General features: G+C 41.4%; 1 protein-coding gene across 1 annotated transcript; it reads left to right on the forward strand.

The window, feature by feature from the left end:
* Positions 1–2229: 2229 nt before the first annotated feature.
* LOC102788115 (uncharacterized) lies at positions 2230–14240 on the forward strand. The gene is made up of 8 exons (XM_006806272.3): positions 2230–2372; positions 6797–6906; positions 7472–7556; positions 8416–8611; positions 9016–10085; positions 10214–11013; positions 12665–12871; positions 12966–14240. Exons 1-8 carry the CDS (start codon positions 2230–2232, stop codon positions 13208–13210), a joined length of 2856 nt encoding a protein of 951 aa, XP_006806335.2. The 3' UTR covers positions 13211–14240.
* Positions 14241–14650: the final 410 nt, after the last annotated feature.

Genomic DNA, 14650 nt, shown 5'->3' on the forward strand with positions numbered 1-14650 from the left:
TTTCAATTTTGTGTTTACTTTTTCTTTGCTTTTTAAACCAGTCGCACGTTGTTTTAGGTTCTTGTGAAGATCGCTTGAGCAGTACAATTACTGATCATGGATGAACCTGAGGACATGTAACGTCTAGTGAAGTAAGAGAGAGGAAGGTTCAGTAGTGGTATAAGTCGGGGGAATAACTGAAGAAAAAGCATAAGAGTTCAAAGACCTCTCCCATGTGATATATAAGCCACAACCTACATGCTACAATGTAACAAGCTCGTCGACAAGCGTGTCCTCTCTCTGAATAAAATCAATCTCTGAAAGTCGTGATCCACACAGCATAGCACCCATGAAGCTATTACATACAAACATTGCATACTTAAGCGTGAGTATATAACAGAGAGGTAATGCTGCTGCAGCTGAGATTAGGTCAAAGGTCATTTTACTGTACATCTGTTGATATATTAAGCAGTTATCATAAAATGTACAACGTTACTCTTTCCCATCATTGTTTAATATATTTTATGATACTTTGGTCCTTTCTCTTTAAAAAAAAAAAAGTGTGAAAAAGTCAACACTGTATTCGAAACTGTTTCCTGCTTTGTAACCAACAAATCACTCAACATAGAAAGAAACTGTGTGTTTACTTCACTGAGGCCAAGTAATCTTACATTAAAGATGAATTTCACTACAGGACATCAACACCTGTAGGGATGGTGCTTAGGGAACGCTGAAAAACTTTGTTACATGACATAAAAGAATACAAACATAAAAATGCATGCATTTTCAAAAAGATTTGAATTCTCGGATATTGTGGCTCAAAAATACATAGAAACTGAGTGAAATAGTCAATGCAGAATAAAAGGATTTCCATGATCAGTTTGCCACAGCAGCATTTTGTGTCTTTTTTGGGGTCAGGTCACAGATTCTCAAGAATATCAGACACAATTTTATCCCGAGCTAAAGCAGTGTGAAGAAATATTCCACAACAAGGACACTGATCCATGCCACCCACCATTTTTATCCTGAAGCTATAACTGGTTTCCATGAGAAACAAACAAACAAAAAAAAGCAGGAAGAAAATGACTTTGCGTTTTCACTTAGGGAATTGCATGTAAGGATTTTTCACATTTGCGAAGCTACATTTCTTGAAACCTTCCACCTTTTTATCTCAAAAGTGCAAAAGCCCGTTGTTAAAAATACATTCACAAAATCTCCGACTCTTGACAACACCAAACATCAAAAGTTTTATCAATGCTCACAGCCAATGTTTTCAGATCACACACACAGCGCACAGATGGTAAAAAAAGAACCACACAACTGAGTGTAAAAAACAAAACAAGAGAAAAACATGCAGTTAAATCATATATTATCATTATATGATGGTGAATATGTATACAGCAACATTCAGGATTGCTACAAAATGATAAATGATACGTGACCTCTTTGTCCTGCTTCATTCATCCATATATGCAAACCAAAGATAAAATTGTTAATAAAGTCTTATGTAACGTGTACTATATGTCTCATCTGTTTTCTGAAATTTTCTGAAATTGTTAGTTTTTGAGAGTTTCAAAGTATTGTAATCATTTAAGTGGCGTATTAAACATATTAAACATTCACTAGCAGGGGAAACAAGTAAGTCTTTCATTTTTGTAAAAATGTGTTATGTATATGTGTTATGTATATGTGTTGTCATTGAGCAAACAAGAACATCACCAGCCAACCCCCCTTATCTCTAAAAAAAAAAAAAAAAACAGCTTTTCGTGCACTCAGAAAACCTGTTTTCATCTTTGTGATAGTCCATTTTGCAGACGGTAATTAAAAATGTTTATTTTGCTTTTCAGCTCAAAAGTTAGGACAATTTTATCAACGTATAATCATTCTGTATATTATACACTAACATTTAGGAGGTTTTCACTGGGATTGAGGGTATGAAAGACTGTAATCTGAGACGTAATGACTAAAGCTGTAAAACAGCCTAGACTTTAAAATGCTCTTCTGTGTTATCGTGAGGTATACGAAATTTAAACGCACTTGGATACGTGTATTTAGCAGTTATAGTTATATTAGTTGTATTTCACTCGTGTCTGCTGCTAGTCTTTATTTTTAGGTCTTTGAAAGTTAAACTGTCGCCATATGAAGTAAACATATACATAAATAACGCGTCAATAAAATTAAACTAGCTTCTCGCTCATAGAGGTGAGTGCACCCCATTTTACCAATAGAACCCCAAAGGATGTTGTGCACATGCGCGTTGTGCAATCTACCGGAGCGCGAGAGGTAGGGAAGGCAGTTCTAATGGCGGAGAATGTTCGGTCGCCTTTTGACTACCGAGAGCCACCGACCCTCGACAGCGACGGGGATGGAAGCAAACCGCCGCCTCCACGGGGGTGAGTGAGACCGGCGAGCCTCCGGTTTGTGGCCGCGAGCGATCCTTTTTTCTCAGCGGAGATTTGTGAGCAAAATGCAACGCCGTAGACGCACGCGCCGTGCGCGTCTCTTTAGTTACCATTAGAAGCCCTTTTTTTCGCGTGCATGATTTCAGCGTAATATTGCAGAAAACGGGGAATGGAAAGTGATTTTCGTTCAGCTGCAGGTTGCAGCTGGTGTGCCCGGCGAAGGTGCATCTCTCCCCCATCCAACCCGCTGTGCATTTAAGCGCCATCCTTTTATTTTTTGAGATTTTGACGGGACAGAAGTACCAGCGTTAGCCGTTGGAAGCTAACGGGGCTAGCCGTGGTTTAGCATTAATGTTAGCATGTCCTCAACAGGAGCCGTCAGCTGTGTAACCCAGACTGTCAGTTATATCTCTCCCTCTCCTCTGTAACCTCAGTCATATGATTTCTTAGACTGAACGTATTATTCAATGACAATGTCGTTCAGCTCTCAGCACTTCTCGAGTGCTCAGCTGGTGTAGATCATGACTCGTGGCTTGTGTGGTGTAAGTAAACAAAGTTGCTGACCGCGACCAAAATGCCCCCAAAAACACTTAACTGTCACCGTGCTCAGTGAATTAGGCACGCAGTGTTTTGCTAATCATGCTTCTTTTTTTTTGGGGGGGGGGGGTCATTTCCTTTTTTACAGACTGACGTGATTGCTTAAAGGGGTGGGGCCATTTTTGATTAATAAGTGTAGTGTTAAGCCTCACAATAGCTGTGCAGTAGATCAGTGTTTGTTAATCTTCTCCAATGATCACCTCTTCTCTGCATTTTTATTAGTCAGCCACATGATGTAAATCCAGTAGTATTTGAGTAGACTGCATGAAATTATTTTTTCTGTTGAATGCAATGATCTATTTGTTTGTAGAACAATAACTTAAACACAAATATGTCCTTATGAAGCTTATATGTTGTCTTATATTAAACTTATATGGAAATAATGCAAGAGATTCTCTGGGAAGTAGTTTGGAATTGGTCTCCAGCAGCTTTGACGCCATGTTTTTTTTACGTGTGTGTGGGGGGGTTTGTTTTTTGTTTTAATACTCTTGGCACCATCTGCAGCACATGTTCACATTAGTGCTGAGCAGATGGTGGTGCAGAGTCCAGAGGGGTCAGATAATTTCTAAATGGGCGACAGCTACCACCGTCAGGACTTCCTGTTTCATTGAGGGTGCTGGCAAAATTGTGCAGAATGAGTTGAGCCCTCTGGAGCTGTAGACCTACAATGTAATATAATGTTCACGATGTGATTCTTTAAAAAATCTGTTAGTTTTCAGTGTATGGGCATTGCCGTTTTGATTTCACACAAACTAGCAGCAGCCACAAAATAATAGTTACGGTCCACCACCACAGCAAGCTGGGTATTTAAACTTCTAATGTGCATGGTAATTTCTGTAGTCACACTCCCAATGATTGCAAATTGTGTTATTCTTTCACAATCGATTAGTCTTTATCCAAACAATCAACACACTTTACCAGGCTGCCAGCATTTTAAAGGCAAAGTAACCTTTCCTGTAAGAAAAGAAATAATAATAAAAAAAGAATAACACTCATAGTTTTTGATTAACGTTCAGACATATAGTCAGTGTTATATCTATCTGCAAATATTATTGTGTGTGTAAATAATTGTATTTATTTCACCATGTAGGTGAATTGAAGTCAGAGAGTCAATGTAACTGGGTTCATCAGAAGGGAACAGGTTCTCCATAGGTGAACTCTGTTGATATAAGAGGTTATAAGTTGCTATTGTTTGTGAAATACATTAAAGATTTCTGGCATTTTGTAGTTTAGCAAATCACTAATTGTATAGTAGTGTTATTTATAAAGACAGCAGTCGGTACAAACGTTACTGAACATATATGTAATCCTGTAAAAACAAGTACACCTTTACGCCTTCCACGCCTCCTGAGAACCGAGGATGCAAGTATCTTATAGTTTAACTCTTTTTGGGAAGTCCTGCCTATCTGAAGTTAAAAGAGGCCACCCGAACACATGCGATATCATTGGAAAAGCCAGGATGTCCTCCTTTGAGCACAGCAGAACTTTTCAGGGTAGCTCAAATAAGTCAAAAGATATAGACCAACAGAATGGCTCTTTTTTCTCTCTCTCTCTACATGATAATTGTATAAAATGACAGAAAAGGTTCTGGTAGCTCACTGCCTCGGGTGTCTTGAATCTATACAACATAGTGTTTGATTTTTTTTTTTCTTTTTAACCAAAGCCCGTCTATAACTGAAATAAAAGTAGTAGACCTGTTTTATTTAATCTGTAGTAGATAGCAGAGAAACAGGAACGTCTGTCATTTAGTTGTTTATCTATGACTTAACCACTTTGGTGTAGTATGAATGATGATGGCGGTGGAGAGTTTATCAATAGGAAAAGCTGGGAAAAAAGATTAAACATTACAGCTAAAAGGTCAAAATCTAAGCACTCCTTCACATTTTCTAAAGCATTCCAGTGGGCCAGATTGGAGTCTGGTCAGTTCTGGCCCTGGGCTTTAATGTTTGACATCCTTGATCTACAGGCCTCAGTTAGCATGTTAAATATTAAAGTTCATGACAGTGAGCAATTAGAAAAAAACTGAATAAGTATGGCTTGTTGGAAAAGGTTGCCAGGAGGAAGTCTGTTTTCTAAAAGGAACATGTTTACAAAGTTACATCTGAGCAAACCATAAGACTTCTGGAGCGATATCCTTTGGCTAGTTTAGACCAAATTGCAGATGACCTCTTACCAGCTGTCAGCAGAGTGGTGGAGGGGTGATGATTTGGGTTTTCTGTGCAGCCACAGACTGAACAGCTTGTAGTCATTGAGTTAACCATGAGCTCTCTGTATACCAAAGTATTCTTTAGTCAGATGTGAGGCTATCTGTCTGACAGCTAAAGCTTGGCAGAAACTGGGTCGAGCAGCAGGACAGTGATCTCAATCACAGCAGCAAATCTACAACAGAATGACTGGAAAAACAAAAGACTTGTGGTGCTGCGATGACCCAGTCAGAGTCCAGACCTCAACAAAACTGAAATACTGAAGCGAGACCTGAGCATAAACAAATGCCTCCAAACCACAATGAACTGAAGCTACGCTGTAAAGAAGGCTGGACCAAAATTCCTGATTAAAATCATGGAGAACACAATTCCTTCAAGCTGAGGTGGTTCTTTAAGCTGTTCAATCACAGTGATGTACTATATTAGAGTTTGTTTGGTTGTTGTTGTTTTTTTAAACTACGTCAATCTCAAAATTCAATGCTAGTCATGCCAAACAAATTTAAATATGTTTGGCAGGGTTTAGTACAATTTTCTGTGATACTTGTATGTATTTGTGTTTTTAAAGCATTTGTTAGATCCCAATATCTAAACTTTGGGCATTTGATGAGACAGACTACTGATTCAGTACCAGTGTTGAGCTAGTACAATGTATTCCTCATTGAGGAGACTGGGGATATTTTAATGTATGTGATGACATCAGGCTTGACTTAAACACCGCATTCCTAACTTTATAAAACAAAATGTAGAAAATTGAATATTTATTAGTAAAAGAATTATCGAAAGCACACATTTTATTTTTATTATCAACCTAATTTATTAGAACTGGTCTCATTTCAGCTCAGCCGTAAAAATTTTACCACATCCTCTTGCCACTTAAAGTCAGACTAGTTTACCCTTTTCCCTGCTGACACTGTGAGTGCACCTGCTTTCTCACACACACACATATGTAGAGTAGAGCTGAGATATATTAACATGAAGTTGAGTTGACAACTAAATATTAAGTTAAAGTAAATGCAATATAAAAAAAAAAATCCACACAGATGTTGCATCAACATAACGAGAGTGACAGCGAGTCAGAGCGCGAGAGAAAGAGAGGTGCTGACAGGGAAAGTGTTGACATCAGTCGTGCCAGCTCGCTCAGCCACAATTTGTGGTTAAGTTACAAATGATTTTGAACAGAGAGAAAAGCTGTTGGCTGCACCAGCAGCAGACTGTTTCCTGTTAGCTTCCTTCTTTCCTTGTTTGCTCTCCCGCTAGCAGGTGGCGCACTGATGCAGATGTGCAGTGTAGTAAATGCATAAAGTCACAGAATTCATTTTTAATAGATCAACCAAACACTGAAGTTTCTAGATCCTGCTCTAGTCTTCATCATATATCCCAAAAAAAATTTCTTTTGGTTTAAAATGATTTTCTTATCACTTTTTACCACCGTGACTAGTTAAGTAGGTCATCCACATGAGCATACACCTGTATTGCTTTGCTGCAGGTACACATGATCACTTCGTTTGCTCTGCGATCCATTCCCGTGTTTATACAAAGTCTTTGCGTGAGTGTGCTGGGTTTTTTTGTTTGTTTGTTTTTTATCTAAATGAAGACCTGACTTTGTTTCTACAGCCGTGTGTGTGGGAGGAAAAGGAAGGGAACACCTGTAAAGGTGTGTGACCGAGCATATGTGACAGAAGATGAAGAGGAGGAGAGCATGTCAGAGCACAGCTACAGCCCTGGTAAATGTAAAGACTCACACAATGTGTTTGCCACCTGGTGTTGATGTGTTTTTGTCCACTGATACCTAGGTGAGAGAAAGAAAATGTTACTTTCCAAACCTGTGAAGTGATAACAAGTGTGAGATTTAAAGTGGAGCTATTATGCTAATTTCCAACTCATATTTGTATTCTTGGACTCTGTTAGAGATGACCCAGTGTATATAACAGCTTGTTTCAATCTGTTTTCTTTTACTTTAAAGGCAACCTCCATTTACTGCTACTTTCTTTTTTCTTTTCTTGCTGATTGGATGTCCCTCGATTTTTAGCAGCAAGTGGGTGGGGATTCTGTATCCACAACCAAAGCTATGTAGCTGAGAGGACCTTGTTATGGATAGCCTTTAACGGCATACAGAGCAAAGCATAAAAAAACAAGCTTCAGGGTCGTTCTGAGCTCATGCAGACCTGAAGTTTTGAAACTTTTGCCATGCTTAATAAAATAATTCACCATTTTAACATTGTGTATATATGGGAAAAGGAATATGGAGAAGCATAATGGGTCCTCTTTAAAACGTTTACTCTGTCACAGGTGATGGTCAGTACCCTGAGGGCGCAGAAGACCGCCTCCCTCCACCTGGCAGTCCCTACTACCTGCCTGACCCCACTCAGCTCTGGTAAGTAGGACCCTCACCACTTCGCTCAGATGATCTTTGAGGGGAAAAAAAGACTCATGTGGAGCTAGCCACACCTGCAAGCTAACGCAGTGTCACAGAAAAGGAAAGTTAATTCTGTAGGCAGAAAGTTTCAAGAGAGGTGCTAAATTGAGTTTGCTTTTTTGCTGACGAAAAAGCAAGGCTCCTACATTCATCGACCTCAGAACATTCAAATGTGCTTTTCATTGTCATTTTGAAACCACACACATGTAAAGACGTGGAGCCACGTAGGGGTACAGAGGCTTCAGAAAGTCACTGAAATGGAAAAGAGGCAGAGAGCTGCAACTTTCTGGTTCAACTGTAAAGGAAAGTTTCATTATATGAAAGGAAATTGCTAAGTTGGTTAGGCCATTCAGATGGTGATTTTACACCCAAAAAAAACAAACAAACTGCGAGGTTGATGATTTGTAAGTTTTTATGTGCTCCATGTGTTTTGCTTTTTTTTTTTTTTTTTAATTTCCCACTGAATGATAGTTATGGTTAGGCCTGTGAAGCAAGCAGTGTACCTGTATAAATATAACTGCAGAGAAAAAAATAACTAAACTGGCTTTAGCATGAACATGTGACTGATTTTATTAATGCACCACACTCCCAGCAGATACCATATTCATGTTGACGCAGGTTGGTTTTATTGTGGCCTTCTTGTAAAACACTTTCGAATAATGGCTAAGACTTGTTGAATTGTTTTGATTTGTTGAAGCCTTTATGTGGACCACTTGTGCATGAGAATGACAGAATCGAAGGTTATTGTTGTTGTGATCAAGTCGAATTGTACCAGTAAACTACATGTTCAAATCAAGTTTGACATCATGTTTTCTAGTGTGCCAGAGTTGGGGGAGGAGGGGGGAAGTGGTGTTCGAGGACCCGTGCTCTTCCACCCTCCGCCAAACTGCCGGATTCGAGAAGTCCACTGCGGAACCCAGGTGCGATTAGTTGTCATAGCGATCCGAGACATCGCCAAAGGGGAGGAGATCACAGTGGACTACAGCCTAACGGACTGGGGCGAGAATGCAATGGTGAGTTACCGACTGATGGAAATGTGACATGTTTGGCGTTATTCTGTATTTGTCTCTGGAATGTTGAAAAGCTCAACAGCGAATGGAGCCTTCTAAGAGTTTTCCTTACAATTGTTCTGTGTCATAGACCCCTGTTGCTATGAGGTGACAGTCCACCAATGCATAATCAAGCTTTAAGCCCTAATGCTAAAAGCTACAGATGGTAGCTGTGTGGGGAATTATTTTCCCGTTCATAAACGTGACTCTGTGTCCTCAGTAGGATCCAGGAGACTCTCAAATGGGCACTGCAGACAGAATCAAGTTTGAAACGATTGAGAGACACACATGAGGATTTTTTTCTTTTTGTTTTTTGCCTGTGAACTAAAAAAAAATTACATCTTTTATTTTTTAATCTGTCCATCTAGGAGGAAGAGGCTGGCCCCCACCCACTATCGCTCTCTGTTTCTGATTACCTTACCCCCTCGTGGTCATTATCGCCCTCTTCCTCCCCACTCACCCACTCTGAACCCAGTGACTCAGACCGGGAGGAGGATGAAGAGGAGGAAGATGATGACGACGACGACGATGATGAAGAAGAGGAAATGGAAGAGATAAGGGGTCGAATGCTTCGGCGCCGCAAGAAACGCAAGTTGCCTGCGGCGGTCAATTCGAAGAAGAAGAATAATGCGCCCACTTCTTCCAGAGGACCTGGGCGCCCCTGCTCCTCCTTCTCCCGCCCGACACCTGTTGCACCCCCACCTAGATCCCAGCCCGCAGTCAGTTCTCTGACACCCCCAACCACTAACATAAACAATAACATCAACATAAACATCGGCAGTTCTAGTGGTTCCACGGTGAGCCGGCGGCAGCACTGCCCGTACTGCGGCCGGCACTACCGATCCCTGGCACGCCACCTAGAGAAGCACCACGCCAACCAACCAGAAGTTAGAACAGCCATGGAGCTGGCTCACCTCCACACACACAGCTCTTCAAATGGCAGCGCCTCGCAACCCCACCCCTCTTCATCCTCCACCTCTGCTACTCACAGTCATTCCTTCGCCGTCCCTCAGTCGTCCTCCTCCAACCCAACTCCCCCATCTCTCTTCCCCAGGGAGAGGGAATCACCTGCCACCCGTTCGAGCACAGGCGCAGTCTCGTTCTCCCTTTCGCTTTCACCAAATGCTTCGGCTCAGCCTGCAGCTGCTAAGAAAGCACCCAGCTTACCACTGCCCGCTACAAAACCTCCAGCACCCCCGATGGTGCCCCGGGTAAAGAGTCCGTCACCTCCGCCACTGTCTACCCCCAGAAGGGGCCGGAGGATGAAGAAAGAAAAGCATGAAGAGCAGCAAAAAGTCGAAGTGGAGAGCCCAAGAAATCAAGAGGAGTTAGTTCCACCTCCTACACCGGAGCCGGACATCGATCCAGATGAAGAGCTGGAGCTGAGCGCGGAAGGGGAGGACGATGCACCTGAAGAGAAGAATGGAGAGATTGTAAGGTGCGGTGAATTATTGTCTTTTTTTCTGCTCTGCTGTATCTGAGTGTTTTTATGTTTGAGGTTTTTTGAAAGGTGGTTGAGATTCAACTGTTAATTTAAAAGCATGTTTCTCTTTCTTCCCTTTCCAGCACACACAGACATCACATGTCTCCACTACTTTCCTCCCTTTCTTGCCTGGTCCTGTATCTCCGTCGTCAGCAGCACTCCTCCTTCCTTTCTTTGACTCGTTCTCCTCACTCTGCCGAGGCCTGGCGCCTGCTCTGCCACTCCAGCCTCTCTCTGCTCATCCTCTACAATCGCCACCGAGAATGCGAGGTGGCCAAGCTCACTATCCAGGACTACCGTAACCGCATCACCCCTCAGCCCAACGCCAGCAACAGCTCCCCTTCTGGCATGGAAGCTTTCCTCTCCCCCTTTGAGCGCCAGGTCTTGTGTCACCTCCCACGGGCTGGTGTCTTAGGCAAGCGAGGGCGCATTCAGCCACTAATTCTCCCGCCACACTGCGAATCCTGCCTCGACCTGCTTCTTCGAACCAGCCCCAACGTGGGGGTGGACCCAGAGAGCCCCTACGTCTTCTCCCGACCCTACCACTCCCCTGCTACCCCACTCCGCGGCACAGACCTCCTGAGAAACCTGGCTCGAGCCAGTGGTGCTAAAAACCCCGGAGCATTAACGGCAACACGAGTGCGGCGACAGGTTGCCATCCTTACCCAGCTGCTACTGCTGGAGGAGGGTGACGGCCAGGGAGGAGCCATCAAACGGCTGGAGGACTTCCTGGAGCACGAGTACCACGTGACCCAGAACTGCTCCACTATCATACGAGACCCAGCACTGATGGGTCGTGTGGGTCGAGTCGTTCTCTATGGAGAGAGGGAGGGAGTGCTTTTCAGAGGGATGAGCCTGCAGCACATCTGCCTCGAGTTGGATGGTAAGGAAACACTTGAACACACTTTTTTTTAACTTTTTTTTTTCTATTCAGTAGAAATGATTGCGTGTTTGCCCATCAACGGCTATTTAATGCATGAATTTCTTCTTCTCCCTATTAAAACTAGCCTTATGCGATACTACAGCTTCTAGTATCAATCCGATACAGTACCAGTATTACTGATACTTGTACTCTATAAAGGCAGCTTGTGAATGGCAGATCAGTGTTTCATGATTATGACATGAATCATCATCATCATCAGTTTGCAAACACATTTTAATGAGCACTAAATCATGGTCTTCTAATTTTCCACAATAATTAGTTAACACGATTAAGCTCACCTTTCAGCTTTTCATGTATGTTGAAACTGTGTTTTTTTTTGGAGACCTGGAATGTCTCTGCAGCGCTTTGGGTCAACTTCTATTGTTTAATGTTTTCATTTCCACACAATTCAGAGGGTTACATACTGAACATATAAGATAGGAGCAAAACTTTGATTCTATCATCCTAGTATCAGTACGATGCCAATACCATGGATCAGTCTGCTGTCCTCTTATTAAAACTCTCAGCACTGTCATGTGGCCTGAACAGTAATGTCTGAGGAGTACAAATTAGTCTAATATAGACTACAGAATATTTCCAGAAAGATTGGGTTTAACCTAGGGAGGCGTTTTTCCTGACTTGCAACATGTCTTTTTTTTTCTTTTCTTTTTTTAATTTTTTTTTAGAAAGTTCAGTGAACCCTAATTTCACCGGTTAAGAGTGCAGCTTTCATGGATTTAAAACAAACTAGTGCAGCTGTATTGCTAGATGGCACTAGAGCAGTGGTTCTTAACCTGGGTTTGATCGAACCCTAGGGGTTCGGTGAGTCAGTCTCAGGGGTTCGGCAGAGCCTCCGCCTTGACATGCACGGCTCATTTTGTGCACCAGTAAAAAACACATCTATGTCTTGAATTTGAAAAAAAAAATCATATTTTATTTTTCACTAAAGAGGGGTTCAGTGACTGCACATATGAAACTGGTGGGGTTCGGTACCTCCAACAAGGTTAAGAACCACTGCACTAGAGGTTAATATGAAACTTGGTGGGGGAGGGGGGTTGTTTTTTAAATAAGGGTTAAGATTTGTGTGTGTTTGAGTGACTCAGGGAAATGTAGTGTGCTCATTGAATAAAATAAGAGTATCAATGGAACTCTGGCTCATCTTTAAAAAATGAGCATCAGCCAGCTGCTGGTTAGCTTTGCTTTGCATAAAATCAACAGGGAAAACGATTAGCCAGTCATTATGCTATGTTATGCTAAACCAAACACCTGCTGGCTGGCTCATTCTAAAAACTTGAATAATGTAAATTGTAGTTCTAAAAATGCAAAGTAGTTACTGAAATTTCATTTTTAAAATGTATTCAGAGTTATTTTCATGCAACATTATTTAAATACTGTAGTCTCCGATTTAAACTGCAACACACCCATTAGAGGAAGTTTACAAATCCGAGACCCATTTTAAGCCCTCGAGAAAAAACTTCATTTTGTCTGAGAAGAACATTTTACAACTTTGAACTTATTTATTAACATTTGAAGTAACATTAACTGTGTGGTTGAACAGTTTTGCTTGCTAGTACGTTTGGATAACTAACCTCTGTTTGATCTCTTCATGCAGTCATGTCTGGCAACTCGGCAGATTCCTTCTCAGAAGATTCTGAGGCAGAGGAAGTGAAAGAGGAAATTAAAGAGAAGACAGAGGTCACGGTGAAAAAAAAGGGACCGGGCCGACCTCCGCGAAAGAAAAAGGCGCCCGTTCCGTCACCTGTCGTCAGCCCGTCTTTAGCTAATGCCCATAAGAGAAGAAACATTCCACCTAAATCAGGTAAAATCTGTCATCATTAGTACGTGACCTCACAAACATCTGTGTTAATACTTCAGTCATTAAACTGTGTCACTCCTCTGCCTCGGTCGCACAGGGAAGCGTGGTGTCCTGAAGCGTCCCTGGTCAGAAGCCGAGCGTGTAGCAGTGGAGACTCACCTGAAGAGAAACCTCATGGAACTGCGCGTCCCCGCGAAGGCGGACTGCGAACGATGCCTCGAACTCTGCCCTCTGTTGGTGAGCAACCAGCGAGACTGGAGGGCAATCAAGTTCTACGTCCACAACCGCATCCAGCTGCTGAAGAAGCAGGGGAGGAGGGAGAGCGCGGCTGCAGTCTGCTAGGGCCGAGCGCAGGCGCGGCACAGGACAGATATCATAATGTAAAAACCACCAGCAATCACAATGAAGAGGAAAAACTCTAGATCACTATGGGACGCAGTTTCTCTTTCCCCTTTCTTTTTATTTTATTTTTTACATGGGTGCCGTACTCTGAAGTATAGCTGCATTCCCCGTCTCTGGTCATATGGGAGTAGTGTAATAACAATGAGTAAGCTAAGAAGACAGATGGGTTACTCCAGTTAAAGATGATGAGTGTACTCGGTGTTGCGGATGCCCGGTGTCTCTTTTTTTTAAATGTCTTTTCAAGCGGTTGTACAAAAATGTACTTTTGTGTGAATATGCATTGAAACACAACAAATGATTTTTTTTGTATTATTTTATTATTTCTTATGTCATTTTGCTTTACTAGAAAATAGTGGCAAGCGAGTGAGTGTAACGCGAGAGAGAGAGAGAAGAAACAAGCAACAAAGGTCTGTGACTACAGTAGTTAGTACTTGGTCTAGCATTTCTTTCCACTGAAGGCTGAAGACCAAACATGAATGTGTAAAGCTTTGGAAGAAGAAACCAGTGGTTCTGATCTTTATAACTAGACTACATGTCATGTGAAAAAAATGTATGAAACTGTATAGTTTGTGTTTGATACTGACTGACGTTGTTCTCCCAACTCATGGCTCCCACATGAAGAAAGTATTCTTCAAAATCTCGGACCATGATGCACCTGTGAAGTGTTTTTTGCAAACCTCTGTACCATGATCATAGTCAAACTAGTATGTATCAAGGCACGCCTGAATTTATCGCGTAACATAATTTAAAAAAAAATAATTGTATTTCAGAATCAACATATGGTCTTATTCACAATGTAAATACTTACTAATCTATCAAAGTATGCAGTAGTGATTACAAAGTATTGTGTTATTGTGTACATACTGTAAATACTATCTGTACTTATTAAAGTGTATGACATTTTGCTGTGTTTTCGTAAACTGGTTTGTGTAAGCTGAAGACAAGAAAAATGAAATGACAAATTTTCTCATCCTGTATCGATTTTGTTTATTTAAAAAAAAAAGGCAGTTCTGCAAAATGTCAACATTATCAAACAAAATGCACATCAATCTTTTACATTGTTTTACAAACACAACGAAAAATATCAGAGCTTTAGAGTACACAAATAGTACTGTGTCAGTTACACTGCTTTCTGATTAGTATTCAAAATGCATGCTAGTTACTGTATTGTTTAATTCAGAGTATTTGAAAGGCTATTCTATTTACATATGCATAGCATCAAAACTTGACAACAATACAAAGACCATTACAGTAGTGGCCCATCACAAAATTTAAAATGGAAAGTGATCTAACACATCAGTACGCCCTCACCCCCACACCAAAAAAGAAACTTAAAAATGGTCATGTGATGCTAACAAATCTTATAGCTACTGCACAAGC

The sequence above is a fragment of the Neolamprologus brichardi genome, chromosome 3 (genome assembly GCF_056152115.1).
Source record: "Neolamprologus brichardi isolate AB-2024 chromosome 3, ASM5615211v1, whole genome shotgun sequence".
Lineage (NCBI taxonomy): Eukaryota > Metazoa > Chordata > Actinopteri > Cichliformes > Cichlidae > Neolamprologus > Neolamprologus brichardi.

Coding starts and splice junctions, on each gene's coding strand:
- LOC102788115 (XM_006806272.3), top strand. CDS start 2,230: ATGCGCGTTGTGCAATCTACCGGAGCGCGAGAGGTAGGGAAGGCAGTT. Junction 2,373..6,796: donor AAACCGCCGCCTCCACGGGG/GTGAGTGAGACC, acceptor TTGTTTCTACAG/CCGTGTGTGTGGGAGGAAAA. Junction 10,086..10,213: donor AAGAATGGAGAGATTGTAAG/GTGCGGTGAATT, acceptor TTCCCTTTCCAG/CACACACAGACATCACATGT.